The 22,555-nt window shown below is 33.7% G+C and overlaps 1 protein-coding gene across 2 annotated transcripts; it reads left to right on the top strand.

Moving 5' to 3' along the window:
* LOC18791901 (replication protein A 32 kDa subunit A) lies at positions 674-22,369 on the top strand. Of its 2 annotated transcripts, XM_020556009.1 has the most exons (11): positions 674-908; positions 1,136-1,246; positions 1,336-1,433; positions 1,679-1,720; positions 1,846-1,923; positions 2,425-2,503; positions 2,636-2,737; positions 2,819-2,898; positions 3,018-3,086; positions 3,176-3,204; positions 22,091-22,369. In XM_020556009.1, exons 1-11 carry the CDS (start codon positions 804-806, stop codon positions 22,144-22,146), a joined length of 849 nt encoding a protein of 282 aa, XP_020411598.1. In that variant the 5' UTR covers positions 674-803; the 3' UTR covers positions 22,147-22,369. The 2 variants fall into 2 exon arrangements, with proteins under 2 accessions (XP_020411598.1, XP_007227455.1); XM_007227393.2 differs by lacking the exon at positions 22,091-22,369 and having other exon boundaries at positions 678-908; positions 3,176-3,454.

Here is a 22,555-nt window from a genome sequence, read left to right on the forward strand (position 1 = left end):
AAGAATAATAAAAGTGGTAACTTAACAAATGCATGAATGTGTTCAATCTCACAAAAAACCCAAGTAAAGTTCAAGCTCCATGTCATCCGTTATAGTCGATATATGAGATGGAATTTCTAAATCATATACTTTTGTTTTTCATTTTGGCAAATTTATCTTTGCGAAAAAGCTTCACGCCATGAGAAAATGGAACCCTCCATCGAGCTGGTGTTTCATTTATTTTATTATGAGAGATCAAGACAAACATTAGCTACGTTTTTTATGACTAATATGCCCCCATTAACTATGATGATTTTTTCAATTTAGAAAAACACGATGATTGTTCAAAAGTAATGCGGATAAAATTAATTAAACACCAACGTCTTCATGTGCATTTGTCAACATATACATAAAAAGATGAGAATATATGTGATTTAAAGAGTTGTGAGCTCGGCATAAGTGACATATATAACCTTTTGTGTTCGTACTCTTATGACACTTGTTTTTGTTAGAAAACTCCATCCTATTATAACTTTGGGAAAAATACAAAGAAAAAAGATTTTGTTTAAAAAACAATTCGAATTTCCGATTAATTTAAAAAGAAAAGAAAATGACAAATTCGATTTTACCCATAAGAGTCGGTCAAAAAATAGGGAAATGAGCAAGATGAAGATTTAGCGGGAAAATTAAAAGTCGAAACAAGATTGGCGGGAAGATCATTTGCATTCCCAAATCCCAAATATAAATAGCATCAAATCATCTCATGCCCTACTTTCCCTCTCTTTCCTTTCCCAGATAAATTTCTCTCTCCCACGGTTTCAGCGATGTTCTCAAGCAGCCAATTCGACTCCACCTCCGCCTTCTCCGGCGGCGGCTTCATGGCTTCTCAGTCTACTCAGTTCGGTGATTCCACTCCATCTCCGGCCAAGGTAACGCATCTCCTCCACTCTCTCATATGCCTCCCTTAGCCTCTCGAATAACTGCAAAATGAAAAGTATATTGCGTTTGTATTTGTGATAGTTAAATGCGTTTCGATCTGAGTCAGTGTTTGGTTGCTTGCCCTTCAATTTCCTGGCAACCAAACAAGGGCTTTTATTTCGATATTATTTTTGTTTTATTACTTGTTGAGGAATTGTTGTTTTGACTGTTGTTGCAGAGTCGCGAGACTCACGGGTTGGTTCCTGTGACAGTGAAGCAGATAAGCGAATCCCATCAATCTGGTGATGAAAAGTCAAATTTTGTAATCAGCGGGGCAGATGTTGCTAATGTACTAACTTTTTTTTTTTCGAAAAATCAACATATTTAAGTTTTCTTTTCTTAAAAAGTTGTAATTAAAATTATATGTGGTTGGTTTAGGTATCGGTGGTTGGCATGGTATTTGATAAATCTGAAAGGAACACTGATGTTGGTTTCACTATTGACGATGGAACAGGGCGAATCAAATGCCGAAGATGGTAATGTTTGCATTTTTTTAGTTAGATACAGTTTATGTCATCACATTTTTAACAGTTTGAATAATTTATTTAGATTATATTGTTTCATGTAATGCACAATTTATAGCAACAGAAGCTAAAAATGTGTTTCAATTATACCTACTACTTTCTTGCACAAGATAGATAGATTGATCAGTAACGATATAAGTTCTGAGTCCACCCTGGTTTCTGATAATGAGTTACTCTATTTTTTGTTCTCTTAATAGGGTGAACGAGAATTTTGACTCAAGAGAAATGCAGGAAATAGAGTAAGTTGCACTCTCTATCATCAGTGAGTTTTGTATTGAAATTTTAAGCCTTATTGTTGACATCAGATATAAAGAGCAACCAACTCATTATGAGGTTCTTATGTATTATTTTCCAATTGATACAGAGATGGAATGTATGTTCGTGTTAATGGACACTTGAAAGTCTTTCAAGGTGTTCGACAAATAGTTGCCTTCTCCGTGAGGTATGGTATAAAAGATGTTCCTTTTAGTTTGAGAAATTTAGATGTCTTGAGATTTTCGGTTGTTTTAATGCCATATGATTCACATTTCTCGTTGTACCTAGCCACTTAGCTTTACCAATGCATCATATAACTAATTCCAATATGTCACTTGAGGTGGGATGATGCAACTAAAACAGGTGCCACGTTATATTCACTCATAATCAACACACAGGTGCACAGTGCACGCACACACAAACACTTTACTTTTCAATATGGTTGAAACAACACATTGAAATTTGTGTCAATCTTAATGTAGATGTCTTACTATCGGGAATAGTTGATTGGGAGAATGTTTTCAATCGCACAATATTGTATTGTTAAAGAAGTCAGATTTCAGACAACTCTTGTAAAATATTGTTGAGTTTTACTTTAGTTTTGGATCTTTGTTCTTTTAATGTTTTGCTGTTACTGTGATGTAGCTCTAAAGAATTATTATTGACAGAATTTTGGGTTGTGTTGCAGGCCTGTGAAAAACTTTGATGAAGTTACCTTTCACTTCATTGAATGCATACATACCCACTTACAGACATCAAAGTTACAGGTATCAATAATAACTTGAATCGATGAAACAATTACCTTCTTTTACACCTTCATTCACTTGAAGGTGAATTTGGATAGAATGCGTATCTTATGTCTTTTATATTTGTTCATGGTGTATTTACATTCATTAAAGCTGCAAGGAAATTCTGCAACTCAACCTCAGTCTGTGGACTCATCTCTTAGCACTCCTGTGCGGAGTGGGTCAAGTGGATACCAGACAGCCCCATCAAACCAAGTAAGCTATCTAACTTTGAAAAATTTACATTTCAAGCTGTCCTGTTCATGTTTAGCATGCAATTAATGTTGAATTTTGCAGTTCTCTGGGCAAGTTAGCGTTGATGGGATAAAGGGCTGTGATCAGTTGGTCCTTGACTATCTGCAGCAGCCTTCAAGCATGTGAGTTATCATGAACTTATTTCCCCTGTTTTGGTTTTTGTTAGTTTGCCTTGTTTTGTGTAAGATATGTTGGCATCGGCTGCCTATATTGAACTCTTGTGACTGGTTTGCTATTGCAGTGGAAAAGAGAAGGGGATACACAGAGATGAACTTTCCCAGCACCTGAAAGTCCCTGTGGAAAAGATATTGTATTCTCTCTCTCTCTCTCTCTCTCTCTCTCACCACATCCAATTATGCATGCAGGAGTGACTTCTTTTGATTCTTATTCTTGTTTCAGGGAAGCAATCAGGTCTCTTGAAGAGGAAGGCTTAATATATTCCACGATTGATGAGTTTCACTACAAGTCAGCAGCATATGGCTAAGTATTCGTCACGAATTTTGACTTTGTGCTGCTACGGTTGGAAAGGAAAGTAACTTATATGAATGCTGTTATGTATATTTCTCTTTTAATATCTTTTTGTCCATTTTTATGTCACACAATTACATTTGTTTTGTTTAATCAAAAGCGCTACTCTTCCAGCCAAAAAATATTCTGGATTGAACATCCAGTATCAAATACTAAATAGTCACAGTAGTTAAATGTCATTTAACTAATTTGTTGTGTTTATTTAAAAACTAAATTGTTAAAATTAAGAGGAAAGATAACACTGCCTGCCTAGCCATTTAATTCGAAGATCCGAGGTTGATAAAGGTTATGTCTGTATTATTTGTCACTCTAATTTTTATTCTTAGGGTAAATTACTCAAATGGTTCTCAAATTGTATTCAATTTACATTTTGGTTCTTAAATTAAATTATTCGTTCAAATGGTTCACCAATTCTTTATTAATCGGCTCTTTGGTCATACGGTTACATTTTTTGTTAAATTTAGTCATGTGAGCAGCACATGATACATTTGTGGGGGCAAATAAGACTTTTGACCTATTTATCACCCCTTTATCATCACTTGATCATTTATGTATCACCATTTTATCGCATATTTAGGAACATAGGATGGTTATGGACGGTTTTACCCTTACATTTGATGGTAACATTAACATAATGTAATGGTAGGATCAATGGAGCGATTAATATAGAGTTGATGGATCATTTAAACGAATAATTTAATTAAAAGACCAAAATGTAAATTGGGTATAAATTTAAAGACCATTTGAGTAATTTACCCTTATTCTTATAATTTCTAGAGTATCAACATCAACTTAGAATTTGAATTAATGTGAAGCAAAAAAGGAATTAAAGAGTTCAAGAACAAGTGACATGTAAAGGCAGGAGACCAAGAAAATCTAGCGCCCCCCTTTTCTTCTTAGCGTTGCACGGCTCCATTTGGGGAGGAGGAGGTCTGTCCCTCCCACCACCCACCCACCCCCCAAACACCCACCTGCACCTTGTCTCTTTCGTTTGAGGTCTGTCCCTCCCACCACCCACATGCACCTTGTCTCTTTCGTTTCTGCTAGTTTTCAACCTCTCTTGCTTTGGATTCTTTTGTGGGGCTGGTCTTATTTTGTGTTTGAGCCTGTTTGGTTGTGTTGGTGGCTGTCTTTGAGAGTTGGTAGTTGTCTATGAGAATTGGTTGCTTTTCCTGGTGACTGCTTGGGCCTTGTGTTCTGGGCTGAGATTGTGTGTCTCAAGCCGATTTTGTGTCCTCCTTTCTTCGCCAATCAACCCTTTCATTCAGATTTACTTCTCCCACAACATCCCCTCCTACTCTTGCCTTCTCCTTTTTCCAGATCTGGTTTCTCCATCAGGATATAGGAACTACTTCTCTAAGCGCTTTGTCGCGTCGTTATCGGATTGTATATAGAGCTCTTGCTAAGGTTCTAGCTCTGGTGCTTGCACCAATACTCTCCACTCCCTTGATTTCGATCCTTTGGTATATACCATGCTTGTGTTGTGATTGGTTGCCACTTTCTTCTTGGTGCACAAGCGGACTCGAGTGTAAAGCAGAAAGTGACTCTTGGGGGAATGTTCTTGTGCTGATGTGTTTCTGTTTTTTGGGGAAATTTTGTTCTTGGCGTAAGATCGGTGGGTCTCTATGCACAGCTATGTTGACTTGTATGGAGGGTGTGAATCCCCTCCTTTGTGGCCATATTGGTGAGGTAGGTGCGGTCTCCAGTCCTTTTGTGGCGACAGTGGCTCGGTTTTGAATTTTGTTTTGAATTTGTATGGGGAAGAAAAGGCTAAAAACACCAAGTTCTATTTAATTATGATGATTTTTTAATTTTTGTATAATTACGACAAGCTTTAAACAGTTTATAAAATATGGAATAAATCATATATTACAATGTCGTTTTTTAAAATAAGATTTTTCAAAAGCACCTAAGAAAATGTACTTATTATTTTTACGCCATCACAGAACATAAACAGTACTAGTCTCTCCAATCACAAGTCTTTTGCCTCCACACGTATCTCGAGTCACGACTAATTGTTAGAAATTAAAGAGAATTAGAAATCTGTCATATCCATAAAAAGTGATTAGGGAAGTGAATGAACACAATCATTTATTTTTTGAAGTCCGTTTAAAGCAACCAAACTGACCAACAAAAGAATAACGAAGAAAAGTCTTCTCTGTTTGGTTGATGAGAAAAGTAATGGTTCATGCAACTAATAAATCTTCATTGTCTTTCGGAAGAACCATTGAACAAATCAAATTTTTCTGCTTCTCTAGATTTTGTTACTTGTCTACATGAAGATATCTAGCAAATAACTTCTTTTGTTTCGCCTTCATCTACCAAATAACATGTTGAATGTGGTGGTGATCAATAGTCATAAGGCTTCGAGTACGTACCAGGGACTTGGCTAGACCTACTGTCGCCAACACAAATAGAAGTGAAAGATGTCGCGTTTATATATGTTTCACTCTACGATGGGAGCCAAGAATAATAAATTTGCCGAATACTTTGTCATCTTTTTTCTTCGTAGGATTTTATTACGAAATAAAAATAAAAATTAATGGGTTTCTTAAGGTTACATGTTCATGGTTTCGAATCAGAATTTTATGTGTGTGGATACCTCTCACAAAATATCTATATAAAAAATTTCAACTCATAATACATCCAAAAATTAACTAGGAGGACGAAAATTATATATATATATATATATCACATAATTGTTGCACCTCCTACGACTTGCTTAATTTATTTCCCATCTCTCTTGAGGACTTATTTCTCGGTTGTTGTTGAAAGTTTGAATGAAATTCAATGACTTTTGTCCCACATTGGTATAAAGAAGAAAAAGTGAGGTCTTTATAAGTGTGGTAGCCCTACAAAAGGTAATTGGAAGTTGAGCCAAGTAGAAGCCAATTGGGCTTCAAATTCAACTTGGGCATTGAATATTTAATATTTAATTATCAAAAAGATGGCCTTGGGCCTTGGGGCACTTGGGTATTTAGTTTCAAATTAATAATTTTTTTTAATAATTAATTCATACTAGTTTAATTAATTTGACTGGGGGACTATTTTAATTTTTAATAATAAATAGTATAATATATTGCCGTTGATAATGGTGTTATACAAATACATACGTATTTTTCAATAAATAGTATAGACGAGCGGCTATAATCTTTTAGATATGTATTCACACACACACACACACACACACACATATGTAGGTACGTATTTTTCAACAATACATTCGTGTTCTATACACGTCTCACGTTTTCTTTAAAAAGCAAACATACAATAGTCGTATTGTACATGTACGTACGTATTACTAATGTTTTATACACGTATTTTTTTTAAAATTTTCAGTAACACACACAAATTCACGTATTATACAAATAATTCTCACATATTATTGAATAAGAATAACACCTGGTACAAAAATTATATTAAAATATCAAATAGTGGAACATTAATACCTACTTTGGATATGTTGCAAATTAATATCCATAAGGTACAAACCAATGCAACTAGGAGGGTCTTTATTTTTTTTGTTTTTAGGGGAAGACTAAGAGTACAGCCGCCCGGCTATACTCCATGTTTTCAAATTTTTTAAAAAAGATATGTGTTGACACGAGGGTCCAAATGGCAGGAGTCTTTTTTACATTTTAAAAACGTATAGCCGCAAGGCTATACTCAGTTTTGAAATATTTTTTACAAAGGCATGTGCTGACACGTGGGGCATAATGGTTGGGGACTTTTTTTATATTTAAAAGTAGTATAGCCGAACGGCTATACTCAGTTTTGAAATTTTTTTTAAAAAAGACACGTGTTGACACGTGTCGCCTATTGGATGGGAGAACTTTTTTTACATTTAAGAAGTATAGCCGGCCGGCTGTACTCAGTTTTGAAAATTTTATTTTTTTTATATTTAAAAATAGTATAGCCGCCCGGCTATACTCAGTTTTGAAATGTTTTTTAAAAAGACATGTGTTGACACGTGGCTCCTATTGGTTGGGGGAACTTTTTCTACATTTAAAGCAGTACAGCCGGCCGGCTGTACTCAGTTTTGAAAATTTTATTTTTTTTTATATTTAAAAATAGTACAGCCGCGCGGCTATACTCAGTTTTGAAATTTTTTTCAAAAGACATGTGTCGACACGTGGCGCCTATTGGTTGGGAGAAATTTTTATATACGGAAAACACGTATAGCCGCCCGGCTATACTCGGTTTTGAAATTTTTATTTTTTTTATATTCAAAAATAGTATAGCCGCGCGGCTAGACTCAGTTTTGATTTTTTTTCAAAAAGACATGTGTTGACACGTGGCGCCTATTGGTTGGGGGCCCTTTTTTTATATTTAAAAATAGTACAGCCGCGCGGCTACACTCAGTTTAGCAATTTTTTTTTTTTAAATTTTAAAAAAGTACATGTGTTGACATGTGGCTCCTATTTGTTGGGGGACTTTTTTTATATTAAAAAATAGTATAGCCAACCGGCTATACTTACTTTTTTTTATTTAAAAAAAAATAGAAGCCAATTGGGCTTCAAATTCAACTTGGGCATTGAATATTTAATATTTAATTATCAAAAAGATGGCCTTGGGCCTTGGGGCACTTGGGTATTTAGTTTCAAATTAATAATTTTTTTTAATTAATAATTAATTCATACTAGTTTAATTAATTTGACTGGGGGACTATTTTAATTTTTAATAATAAATAGTATAATATATTGCCGTTGATAATGGTGTTATACAAATACATACGTATTTTTCAATAAATAGTATAGACGAGCGGCTATAATCTTTTAGATATGTATTCACACACACACACACATATGTAGGTACGTATTTTTCAACAATACATTCGTGTTCTATACACGTCTCACGTTTTCTTTAAAAAGCAAACATACAATAGTCGTATTGTACATGTACGTACGTATTACTAATGTTTTATACACGTATTTTTTTTAAAATTTTCAGTAACACACACAAATTCACGTATTATACAAATAATTCTCACATATTATTGAATAAGAATAACACCTGGTACAAAAATTATATTAAAATATCAAATAGTGGAACATTAATACCTACTTTGGATATGTTGCAAATTAATATCCATAAGGTACAAACCAATGCAACTAGGAGGGTCTTTATTTTTTTTGTTTTTAGGGGAAGACTAAGAGTACAGCCGCCCGGCTATACTCCATGTTTTCAAATTTTTTAAAAAAGATATGTGTTGACACGAGGGTCCAAATGGCAGGAGTCTTTTTTACATTTTAAAAACGTATAGCCGCAAGGCTATACTCAGTTTTGAAATATTTTTTACAAAGGCATGTGCTGACACGTGGGGCATAATGGTTGGGGACTTTTTTTATATTTAAAAGTAGTATAGCCGAACGGCTATACTCAGTTTTGAAATTTTTTTTAAAAAAGACACGTGTTGACACGTGTCGCCTATTGGATGGGAGAACTTTTTTTACATTTAGGAAGTATAGCCGGCCGGCTGTACTCAGTTTTGAAAATTTTATTTTTTTTATATTTAAAAATAGTATAGCCGCGCGGCTATACTCAGTTTTGAAATGTTTTTTAAAAAGACATGTGTTGACACGTGGCTCCTATTGGTTGGGGGAACTTTTTCTACATTTAAAGCAGTACAGCCGGCCGGCTGTACTCAGTTTTGAAAATTTTATTTTATTTTATATTTAAAAATAGTACAGCCGCGCGGCTATACTCAGTTTTGAAATTTTTTTCAAAAGACATGTGTCGACACGTGGCGCCTATTGGTTGGGAGAAATTTTTATATACGGAAAACACGTATAGCCGCCCGGCTATACTCGGTTTTGAAATTTTTATTTTTTTTATATTCAAAAATAGTATAGCCGCGCGGCTAGACTCAGTTTTGATTTTTTTTCAAAAAGACATGTGTTGACACGTGGCGCCTATTGGTTGGGGGCCCTTTTTTTATATTTAAAAATAGTACAGCCGCGCGGCTACACTCAGTTTAGCAATTTTTTTTTTTTTAAATTTTAAAAAAGTACATGTGTTGACATGTGGCTCCTATTTGTTGGGGGACTTTTTTTATATTAAAAAATAGTATAGCCAACCGGCTATACTTACTTTTTTTTATTTAAAAAAAAATAGAAGCCAATTGGGCTTCAAATTCAACTTGGGCATTGAATATTTAATATTTAATTATCAAAAAGATGGCCTTGGGCCTTGGGGCACTTGGGTATTTAGTTTCAAATTAATAATTTTTTTTAATAATTAATTCATACTAGTTTAATTAATTTGACTGGGGGACTATTTTAATTTTTAATAATAAATAGTATAATATATTGCCGTTGATAATGGTGTTATACAAATACATACGTATTTTTCAATAAATAGTATAGACGAGCGGCTATAATCTTTTAGATATGTATTCACACACACACACACACACACACACACATATGTAGGTACGTATTTTTCAACAATACATTCGTGTTCTATACACGTCTCACGTTTTCTTTAAAAAGCAAACATACAATAGTCGTATTGTACATGTACGTACGTATTACTAATGTTTTATACACGTATTTTTTTTAAAATTTTCAGTAACACACACAAATTCACGTATTATACAAATAATTCTCACATATTATTGAATAAGAATAACACCTGGTACAAAAATTATATTAAAATATCAAATAGTGGAACATTAATACCTACTTTGGATATGTTGCAAATTAATATCCATAAGGTACAAACCAATGCAACTAGGAGGGTCTTTATTTTTTTTGTTTTTAGGGGAAGACTAAGAGTACAGCCGCCCGGCTATACTCCATGTTTTCAAATTTTTTAAAAAAGATATGTGTTGACACGAGGGTCCAAATGGCAGGAGTCTTTTTTACATTTTAAAAACGTATAGCCGCAAGGCTATACTCAGTTTTGAAATATTTTTTACAAAGGCATGTGCTGACACGTGGGGCATAATGGTTGGGGACTTTTTTTATATTTAAAAGTAGTATAGCCGAACGGCTATACTCAGTTTTGAAATTTTTTTTAAAAAAGACACGTGTTGACACGTGTCGCCTATTGGATGGGAGAACTTTTTTTACATTTAAGAAGTATAGCCGGCCGGCTGTACTCAGTTTTGAAAATTTTATTTTTTTTATATTTAAAAATAGTATAGCCGCGCGGCTATACTCAGTTTTGAAATGTTTTTTAAAAAGACATGTGTTGACACGTGGCTCCTATTGGTTGGGGGAACTTTTTCTACATTTAAAGCAGTACAGCCGGCCGGCTGTACTCAGTTTTGAAAATTTTATTTTTTTTATATTTAAAAATAGTATAGCCGCGCCGCTATACTCAGTTTTGAAATTTTTTTCAAAAGACATGTGTCGACACGTGGCGCCTACTGGTTGGGAGAAATTTTTATATACGGAAAACACGTATAGCCGCCCGGCTATACTCGGTTTTGAAATTTTTATTTTTTTTATGTTTAAAAATAGTATAGCCGGGCGGCTATACGCTGTTTTGAATTTTTTTCAAAAAGACATGTATTGACACGTGGCGCCTATTGTTTGGGGGCCCTTTTTTTTATATTTAAAAATAGTACAGCCGCGCGGCTACACTCAGTTTAGCAATTTTTTTTTTTTTAATTTTAAAAAAGTACATGTGTTGACATGTGGCTCCTATTTGTTGGGGGACTTTTTTTATATTAAAAAATAGTATAGCCAACCGGCTATACTTACTTTTTTTATTTAAAAAAAAATAGAAGCCAATTGGGCTTCAAATTCAACTTGGGCATTGAATATTTAATATTTAATTATCAAAAAGATGGCCTTGGGCCTTGGGGCACTTGGGTATTTAGTTTCAAATTAATAATTTTTTTTAATAATTAATTCATACTAGTTTAATTAATTTGACTGGGGGACTATTTTAATTTTTAATAATAAATAGTATAATATATTGCCGTTAATAATGGTGTTATACAAATACATACGTATTTTTCAATAAATAGTATAGACGAGCGGCTATAATCTTTTAGATATGTATTCACACACACACACACACACACATATGTAGGGTACGTATTTTTCACAATACATTCGTGTTCTATACACGTCTCACGTTTTCTTTAAAAAGCAAACATACAATAGTCGTATTGTACATGTACGTACGTATTACTAATGTTTTATACACGTATTTTTTTTAAAATTTTCAGTAACACACACAAATTCACGTATTATACAAATAATTCTCACATATTATTGAATAAGAATAACACCTGGTACAAAAATTATATTAAAATATCAAATAGTGGAACATTAATACCTACTTTGGATATGTTGCAAATTAATATCCATAAGGTACAAACCAATGCAACTAGGAGGGTCTTTATTTTTTTTGTTTTTAGGGGAAGACTAAGAGTACAGCCGCCCGGCTATACTCCATGTTTTCAAATTTTTTAAAAAAGATATGTGTTGACACGAGGGTCCAAATGGCAGGAGTCTTTTTTACATTTTAAAAACGTATAGCCGCAAGGCTATACTCAGTTTTGAAATATTTTTTACAAAGGCATGTGCTGACACGTGGGGCATAATGGTTGGGGACTTTTTTTATATTTAAAAGTAGTATAGCCGAACGGCTATACTCAGTTTTGAAATTTTTTTTAAAAAAGACACGTGTTGACACGTGTCGCCTATTGGATGGGAGAACTTTTTTTACATTTAAGAAGTATAGCCGGCCGGCTGTACTCAGTTTTGAAAATTTTATTTTTTTTATATTTAAAAATAGTATAGCCGCGCGGCTATACTCAGTTTTGAAATGTTTTTTAAAAAGACATGTGTTGACACGTGGCTCCTATTGGTTGGGGGAACTTTTTCTACATTTAAAGCAGTACAGCCGGCCGGCTGTACTCAGTTTTGAAAATTTTATTTTTTTTTATATTTAAAAATAGTACAGCCGCGCGGCTATACTCAGTTTTGAAATTTTTTTCAAAAGACATGTGTCGACACGTGGCGCCTATTGGTTGGGAGAAATTTTTATATACGGAAAACACGTATAGCCGCCCGGCTATACTCGGTTTTGAAATTTTTATTTTTTTTATATTCAAAAATAGTATAGCCGCGCGGCTAGACTCAGTTTTGATTTTTTTTCAAAAAGACATGTGTTGACACGTGGCGCCTATTGGTTGGGGGCCCTTTTTTTATATTTAAAAATAGTACAGCCGCGCGGCTACACTCAGTTTAGCAATTTTTTTTTTTTAAATTTTAAAAAAGTACATGTGTTGACATGTGGCTCCTATTTGTTGGGGGACTTTTTTTATATTAAAAAATAGTATAGCCAACCGGCTATACTTACTTTTTTTTATTTAAAAAAAAATAGAAGCCAATTGGGCTTCAAATTCAACTTGGGCATTGAATATTTAATATTTAATTATCAAAAAGATGGCCTTGGGCCTTGGGGCACTTGGGTATTTAGTTTCAAATTAATAATTTTTTTTAATAATTAATTCATACTAGTTTAATTAATTTGACTGGGGGACTATTTTAATTTTTAATAATAAATAGTATAATATATTGCCGTTGATAATGGTGTTATACAAATACATACGTATTTTTCAATAAATAGTATAGACGAGCGGCTATAATCTTTTAGATATGTATTCACACACACACACACACACACATATGTAGGTACGTATTTTTCAACAATACATTCGTGTTCTATACACGTCTCACGTTTTCTTTAAAAAGCAAACATACAATAGTCGTATTGTACATGTACGTACGTATTACTAATGTTTTATACACGTATTTTTTTTAAAATTTTCAGTAACACACACAAATTCACGTATTATACAAATAATTCTCACATATTATTGAATAAGAATAACACCTGGTACAAAAATTATATTAAAATATCAAATAGTGGAACATTAATACCTACTTTGGATATGTTGCAAATTAATATCCATAAGGTACAAACCAATGCAACTAGGAGGGTCTTTATTTTTTTTGTTTTTAGGGGAAGACTAAGAGTACAGCCGCCCGGCTATACTCCATGTTTTCAAATTTTTTAAAAAAGATATGTGTTGACACGAGGGTCCAAATGGCAGGAGTCTTTTTTACATTTTAAAAACGTATAGCCGCAAGGCTATACTCAGTTTTGAAATATTTTTTACAAAGGCATGTGCTGACACGTGGGGCATAATGGTTGGGGACTTTTTTTATATTTAAAAGTAGTATAGCCGAACGGCTATACTCAGTTTTGAAATTTTTTTTAAAAAAGACACGTGTTGACACGTGGCGCCTATTGGATGGGAGAACTTTTTTTACATTTAAGAAGTATAGCCGGCCGGCTGTACTCAGTTTTGAAAATTTTATTTTTTTATATTTAAAAATAGTATAGCCGCGCGGCTATACTCAGTTTTGAAATGTTTTTTAAAAAGACATGTGTTGACACGTGGCTCCTATTGGTTGGGGGAACTTTTTCTACATTTAAAGCAGTACAGCCGGCCGGCTGTACTCAGTTTTGAAAATTTTATTTTATTTTATATTTAAAAATAGTACAGCCGCGCGGCTATACTCAGTTTTGAAATTTTTTTCAAAAGACATGTGTCGACACGTGGCGCCTATTGGTTGGGAGAAATTTTTATATACGGAAAACACGTATAGCCGCCCGGCTATACTCGGTTTTGAAATTTTTATTTTTTTTATATTCAAAAATAGTATAGCCGCGCGGCTAGACTCAGTTTTGATTTTTTTTCAAAAAGACATGTGTTGACACGTGGCGCCTATTGGTTGGGGGCCCTTTTTTTATATTTAAAAATAGTACAGCCGCGCGGCTACACTCAGTTTAGCAATTTTTTTTTTTTTAAATTTTAAAAAAGTACATGTGTTGACATGTGGCTCCTATTTGTTGGGGGACTTTTTTTATATTAAAAAATAGTATAGCCAACCGGCTATACTTACTTTTTTTTATTTAAAAAAAAATAGAAGCCAATTGGGCTTCAAATTCAACTTGGGCATTGAATATTTAATATTTAATTATCAAAAAGATGGCCTTGGGCCTTGGGGCACTTGGGTATTTAGTTTCAAATTAATAATTTTTTTTAATAATTAATTCATACTAGTTTAATTAATTTGACTGGGGGACTATTTTAATTTTTAATAATAAATAGTATAATATATTGCCGTTGATAATGGTGTTATACAAATACATACGTATTTTTCAATAAATAGTATAGACGAGCGGCTATAATCTTTTAGATATGTATTCACACACACACACACACACACACATATGTAGGTACGTATTTTTCAACAATACATTCGTGTTCTATACACGTCTCACGTTTTCTTTAAAAAGCAAACATACAATAGTCGTATTGTACATGTACGTACGTATTACTAATGTTTTATACACGTATTTTTTTTAAAATTTTCAGTAACACACACAAATTCACGTATTATACAAATAATTCTCACATATTATTGAATAAGAATAACACCTGGTACAAAAATTATATTAAAATATCAAATAGTGGAACATTAATACCTACTTTGGATATGTTGCAAATTAATATCCATAAGGTACAAACCAATGCAACTAGGAGGGTCTTTATTTTTTTTGTTTTTAGGGGAAGACTAAGAGTACAGCCGCCCGGCTATACTCCATGTTTTCAAATTTTTTAAAAAAGATATGTGTTGACACGAGGGTCCAAATGGCAGGAGTCTTTTTTACATTTTAAAAACGTATAGCCGCAAGGCTATACTCAGTTTTGAAATATTTTTTACAAAGGCATGTGCTGACACGTGGGGCATAATGGTTGGGGACTTTTTTTATATTTAAAAGTAGTATAGCCGAACGGCTATACTCAGTTTTGAAATTTTTTTTAAAAAAGACACGTGTTGACACGTGGCGCCTATTGGTTGGGAGAACTTTTTTTACATTTAAGAAGTATAGCCGGCCGGCTGTACTCAGTTTTGAAAATTTTATTTTTTTATATTTAAAAATAGTATAGCCGCGCGGCTATACTCAGTTTTGAAATGTTTTTTTAAAAAGACATGTGTTGACACGTGGCTCCTATTGGTTGGGGGAACTTTTTCTACATTTAAAGCAGTACAGCCGGCCGGCTGTACTCAGTTTTGAAAATTTTATTTTTTTTATATTTAAAAATAGTATAGCCGAGCGGCTATACTCAGTTTTGAAAATTTTTTCAAAAGACATGTGTCGACACGTGGCGCCTATTGGTTGGGAGAAATTTTTATATACGGAAAACAAGTATAGCCGCCCGGCTATACTCAGTTTTGAAATTTTTATTTTTTATATTTAAAAATAGTATAGCCGCCCGGCTATACGCAGTTTTGAATTTTTTTGGAAAGACATGTGTTGACACGTGGCGCCTATTGGTTAGGGGCCCCTTTTTTTATATTTAAAAATAGTACAGCCGCGCGGCTATACTCAGTTAAAAGAAAAAGTACATGTGTTGACATGTGGCTCCTATTTGTTGGGGGACCTTTTTTTATATTTAAAAATAGTATAGCCGCCCGGCTATACTTACTTTTTTTATTTAAAAAAAATAGAAGCCAATTGGGCTTCAAATTCTATTTGGGCATTGAATATTTAATATTTAATTATCAAAAAGATGGCCTTGGGCCTTGGGGCACTTGGGCATTTTGATTTAAATTAATTATTTAGTTTCAAATTAATAATTTTTTTAATAATTAATTCATACTAGTTTAATTAATTTGACTGGGGGACTATTTTAATTTTTAATAATAAATAGTATAATATATTGCCGTTAATAATGGTATTATACAAATACATACGTATTTTTCAATAAATAGTGTAGACGAGCGGCTATAATCTTTTAGATATGTATTCATATATATATATACACACACACACACACACACACACACACACACACATATGTAGGTACGTATTTTTCAACAATACATTCGTGTTCTATACACGTCTCACGTTTTCTTTAAAAAGCAAACATACAATAGTCGTATTGTACATGTACGTACGTATTACTAATGTTTTATACACGTATTTTTTTTTAAAATTTTCAGTAACACACACAAATTCACGTATTATACAAATAATTCTGACATATTATTGAATAAGAATAACACCTGGTACAAAAATTATATTAAAATATCAAATAGTGGAACATTAATACCTACTTTGGATATGTTGCAAATTAATATCCATAAGGTACAAACCAATGCAACTAGGAGGGTCTTTTTTTTTAATTTTAGGGGAAGAAAAAGAGTATTTATTATACTATTTATTATTAAAATTTAAAATTAAAATAGTCCCCAAGTGCCCCAAGGCCCAAGGGCATCTTTTTGACTAGGGGGCTATTTTAATTTTAAATTTTAATAATAAATAGTATAATATATTGCCGTTAATAATCGTGTTATACAAATACATACGTATTTTTTCAATAAATAGTATAGACGAGCGGCTATAGTTTTTTAGATATGTATTGATATATATATACACACACACATATGTTTGTACGTATTTTTCAACAACACATTCGTGTTCTATACACGTGTCACGTTTTCTTTAAGAAGCAAACATACAGTAGTCGTATTGTACATGTACGTACGTATTACTAATGTTTTATACGCGTGTTGTTTTTAAAAAATATCAGTAACAGACACAAATTCACGTATTATACAAATAAGTCTCACATATTATTGAATAAGAATAACACATGGTACAAAAATTATATTAAAATATCAAATAGTGGAACGTTAATATCTACTTTGGATATGTTGCAAATTAATATCCATAAGTTACAAACCAATGCAACTAGGAGGGTCTTTTTTTTGGTTTTTAGGGGAAGAAAAAGAGTACAGCCGGACGGCTATACTCCATGTTTTCAATTTTTTTTAAAAAGATATGTGTTGACACGAGGGTCCAAATGGCAGGAGTCTGTTTTATATTAAAAAATATTATATCCGCACAGCTATACTCAGTTTTGAAATATTTTTTACAAAGTCATGTGTTGACACGTGGGGCATAATGGTTGGGGTCTTTTTTTATATTTAAAAATAGTATAGCCGAACGGCTATACTCAGTTTTGAAATTTTTTTAAAAAAAGACATGCGTTGACACGTGGCGCCTATTGGTTGGGGGAACTTTTTTACATTTAAAAAAAGTATAGCCGCCCGGCTGTACTCAGTTTTGAAAATTTTTTTTATATTTAAAAATAGTATAGCCGCGCGGCTATACTCAGTTTTGAAAATTTTTTTTAAACGACATGTGTTGACACGTGGACCTAGGCGCCGGGCAAGTCCTTTTTTATATATAAATAGTCTAGCCACGCTGCTATACATTTTAAAAAGAAAATGTAATCCAAAAAATTTCGCCGCCGTTGACCTGTGCCGACGAACATTCATCTGGGTAAGTTTTTATTTATTTATTATTATTTAGTTTTAAAAATATAAAATTAGTTTCTTTACTTTTGTATTTTGTCTCACTTATTTATTCATATACGTAAGTAAGTAATATCTTAGCCTTTTTGAATTACTTTAATTAGTAATTATTTTGAATTATTATTTAATATATAAAAATTAAAGAAAAAGTCCACAAAATAATTAATTTCTATTTATTAAATCCTTTGTGAAATCGTTTGGGTGTCTTAATTAAATTTCTCCATAGCCCAAGAACCCCAAGACCCAACTCTCCAATGTTAACTACACTTTCCAAACCATCATAATGCTTTTTTTATAAATACCTTTATAGAAGTGAGGATTTTCGATGTGTGATTTTCACAAAGGGCACCTCAAAAGATAGGCCTGTAGAGAAATCTATATTTTTATTGTTGGTGCAATGTGAAAATATATTTAAAGCTCTTAAAGGTCTCCATGATGCATCTGTAAATACCCTTCAAGGTCATCTATCGGCCTTGATATTATTCAACTTCTTATAGCTGACGTTTACTATTCTTTGAAGAAAAAAGACATGCCTTCACCCCCCACATCAGACATACCTGAAATCCTACAAATTCCACCTCCATCCTCATCTCCAAAAGAGTACCTTTATGTGCAGTGTGGAGGGCGGAGTTATGGTTTTGATGTTGACTTCCATTCTTTGTAAATACAGGAACCAAATGAAAAAGATATCGCACAAATTTTGCCTTGCCTTAGAAATGACCGGATGAGCTAGAAGGTTTACACCTCATGCCAGAGGCGGACACACGTTGGGATAAGAGGGGTCGGACGACCCCTTGGAAGGCTGAAAATTTGGCAAGGGACTCCATTAAAGCCCCCTTTATGCACACCAAGTGCTCGACGAAAGTCCCAAGCCATTTGTGAAGTCTGCTGTGCAGCTGTGCTGCACCTTGAGCGTGCGCTGCGCATCTTTTTTTTATATTTAAAACGAGCCTTGCCAAACGACGTCGTTTGGTCCAAGGCTCAGTCAAATATTTTTTTTAATTGACATGGCCTCAAAACAACGTTGTTTTGGGCCATGTTTAAAAAAAAAAAAATTTAAAAAAATTTTAAAAAAAAAACAGAACACAGAACAACACAGATTCAATTCGACTCTGCCTCCAAACCCTTCATTCCCAATTCCATAGCTCCTCTTCCCACCCTCTCAAACCTTATCCTCTCCCAACCTCCATCAACTCTTCGCCGGTGGCCCAGTGCCGATCACCACCATCTTCTGCCGCTGTCCGCCGCCCCCTTTTTAAACTACAAGTAAGCATGGCAAAATTTATATTAATAATTATAGTGATAATATATATTGTTGATATTGATATTTTTTTTTGATGTAATGAAATTTATGGATGTGAATCATATTGATATTTTTTTAATGTAATTAAATTTGTGGATATGAATCATAGTGATAATCATATTAATGTAGATTGATTGAGTTTATGCTTGATTGATAATATGAATTGATTGAGTATATTGAATATTGATTGCTATTTGATATGATAATTTGGTATATTGAATATTGATTGATATGGGTTTAGGGAGTATATTGAATATTGAGAGTGGGTTATTGACCTTTTCATATTCATATGATAATTTGGATAAAAATTAATGATTGATTGAATTAATTGATTTGTAGATTTATGGAACGATTCTTTAAAAGAAAATTATCTACGGATAGTCCTTCTCCTTCTAATCCGGGTAGTTCAAATGCAAGACCAATTGAAGTAGATGAGATCTTAGCTAATCTTCAGGCAGACTCTGGACTAAGAACTTGAATGGCGGATTATAGTCTTAATATTCGGGATGAGATCCGAAGAGCATATCTACAAAAGGGACCTTGTCAACCTAGAAGTTATAAATTCTCACAAACTAATCAATCAGGAATTAATAGATGCTTCATTGCTCATTGGTTTGATGATCATGATTGGTTGGAATATAGTATTGCTAAAGATGCTGCGTTTTGTCTTCATTGTTATCTTTTCAAATCTAATTTTGATCAAGTGGGTGGTGATGCATTCACTGGGGTAGGCTTCCAAAATTGGAAGAAGGCGAAAGATATATTTAACCTTGGTAGTGTTCACAACCAAGGTAGAGAAGTTGCTTACAATTTGATGCATCAAACTACACACATTGAAACAATTGTGATCAAGCAAACAAGCCAAGCTTGCACGGCTTATCGCACTTGCTTGAATGCATCACTTAAGTGCACTAGGTATTTGTTGCGACAAGGGCTTTCTTTTCGTGGTCATGATGAAAGTGCACAATCAAGTAATAAAGGGAATTATTTAGAGCTCTTGCAATTTCTTGTGGATCATGATGAAAAAGTTAAGGTCGTTGTGTTGGAAAATGCTCCGGGAAATTTAAAGTTAATAGCTCATTCAATTCTTGTGCTAAAGAAACCATTGGTCTTATCTTGAGTGATGTAAAATATAGATATTTTTCAATAATGGTGGATGAAGCACGTGATGTTTCAATAAAGGAGCAAATGGCGATGGTGTTGGTTATGTGAATGACAAAGGACAAATAATTGAAAGGTTTGTGGGGGTTCAACATGTAAACGATACTACTTCAAGTGCACTAAAGGAAGCCATTGATGAATTCTTTTCTTCCACGAATTTGAGCTTTTCCAAGCTACGAGGACAAAGTTATGATGGAGCTAGTAATATGAGAGGTGAGTTCAATGGCCTTAAGACAAAGATTTTGAGAGAACAACCTTGTGCATTTTTTGTTCATTGCTTTGGTCATCAACTTCAACTAGCTCTTGTTGCGGTAGCAAAGAAAAACATTGATGTCAACTCTTTTTTCACAATGGCTAATAGTTTGGTTAATGTTGTTGGAGCATCTTGTAAATGTCGCGATGCACTTAGAGCACAATACTAAGAAGAGCTTGTGAGAGCTTTTGAAGATGATTGTCTTATTACAGGGCGGGGCTTAAATCAAGAAACTACTCTCAAACGTGCCGGCGATAAACGATGGAACTCACATTATGGTACGTTGATTAGTATCATTTCTATGTTCCCATCTGTGGTGAATGTGCTTCAAATGATTGTTGATGATAATTACAGTTCCTACCATGGATGAGGAATATGTAATTCCAGGGAGATCACAACATAATGCTCCAATGAAGACAAATTATCATCGTTATTGTGTGGAGATCTTTATTCATGTAATTGATGGGCAACTTGCGGAATTAAATGATTGCTTCAACGAGGTAAGTACTGAGTTACTTACTTGTTTGGCATGCTTGAGTCCGAAAAATAACTTTGTAGCTTTTGACAAACGAAAGCTAGTTCGTCTTGCTCAATTTTATCCTTATGATTTTTCGGATATAGACTTATTGATGTTTGAAGATATGTTCATCATATGCGTTCGAGTAGTGATTTTTCTCAATTGGAAGAGATTAGTGGTCTTGCGGAAAAAATGGCGGAGAAAGGAATGCATGAAATATTTCCTTTTGTGTATTTGCTTTTTACATTGGCTTTGGTTTTACCGGTTGCAACTGCATCAGTGGATAGGGCATTTTCCGCCATGAATATTATTAAAAATCCACTTCGCAACAGAATGGGAGATCAATAGTTGAATGATAGCTTGATTGTTTACATTGAGAGAGATGTTTTTGTTTGTATTGATAACGAAATTATAATGCAACGTTTTCAGAATATGAAAACTCGTCGTGGACAATTGTAACTTGTATTATTGGTTTTGTTATGAATTATGAATAGAAGTACTATCTTTCTTTAGCATTATTTTCTTTGTAGAAAAATTTCGGAACTTTTACACTAAGCCCCCTTGACTACATAATCCTGGATCCGCCACTGCTTCTAGCTATACCATACTGACTCCTTCTTCAATGAAACTTAAATCTGGTATTTTGTTTTTCAAAACTGGCATGTGCTTGATATTCTGTTTTCAGAAATCAGAATAAAAGGTGCACTTTGTGAGATCGTTGTCAACTCTCATGATGTGGTCAATTTTGCAGTTCTCTGGGAAAGTTAGCGTTGATGGGATAAAGGGCTGTGATCAGTTGGTCCTCTACTATCTGCAGCAGCCTTCAAGCATGTGAATTACCATGAACTTATTTCCCCTGTTTTGGTTCTTGTTAGTATTGCCTTGTTTTGTGTAAGATATGTTGGCTGCGGCTGCCTATATTGAACTCTTGGGACTGGTTTTCTATTGCAGTGGAAAAGAAAAGGGGATACACCCTTTCCCAGCACCTGAAAGTCCCTGCGGAAAAGATATTGTACTCTCTCTCTCTCTCTCTCTCTCTCTCTCTCTCTCTCTCTCTCTCTCTCTCTCTCTCACCCCATCCAATTATGCATGCAGTAGTGACTTCTTTTGATTCTTATTCTTGAAGAGGAAGGCTTAATATATTCCACGATTGATGAGTTTCACTACAAGTCAGCAGCATATGGCTAAGTATTCGTCACGAATTTTGACTTTGTGCTGCTACGGTTGGAAAGGAACTTATATGAATGCTGTTATGTATATTTCTCTTTCAATATCTTTTTATGTCCATTTGGATGGGTTTAGTACCAAAGTTCAAACAATTAAATTTGCTGTTTTGGTTGATCAAAAGCGCTACTCTCCCAGCCAAAAATATTCTGGATTGAACATTCAGTATCAAATACTAAAATAGTCACAGTAGTTAATTGTCATTTAACTAATTTGTTCTGTGTTCATTTAAAAACTAAATTGTTAAAATCAAGAGGAAAGATAACACTGCCTGTCTAGCCATTGAATTCGAGGATCCGAGGTTGATAAGGGTTTCGTTTGTGTATTATTCGTTACACTCATTTTTATTCTTCTTATAATTTCTAGAGTGTCA

Source organism: Prunus persica, chromosome G1, assembly GCF_000346465.2.
Source record: "Prunus persica cultivar Lovell chromosome G1, Prunus_persica_NCBIv2, whole genome shotgun sequence".
Lineage (NCBI taxonomy): Eukaryota > Viridiplantae > Streptophyta > Magnoliopsida > Rosales > Rosaceae > Prunus > Prunus persica.

Coding starts and splice junctions, on each gene's coding strand:
- LOC18791901 (XM_020556009.1), top strand. CDS start 804: ATGTTCTCAAGCAGCCAATTCGACTCCACCTCCGCCTTCTCCGGCGGC. Junction 909..1,135: donor CCACTCCATCTCCGGCCAAG/GTAACGCATCTC, acceptor CTGTTGTTGCAG/AGTCGCGAGACTCACGGGTT. Junction 3,087..3,175: donor GTCCCTGTGGAAAAGATATT/GTATTCTCTCTC, acceptor TTCTTGTTTCAG/GGAAGCAATCAGGTCTCTTG.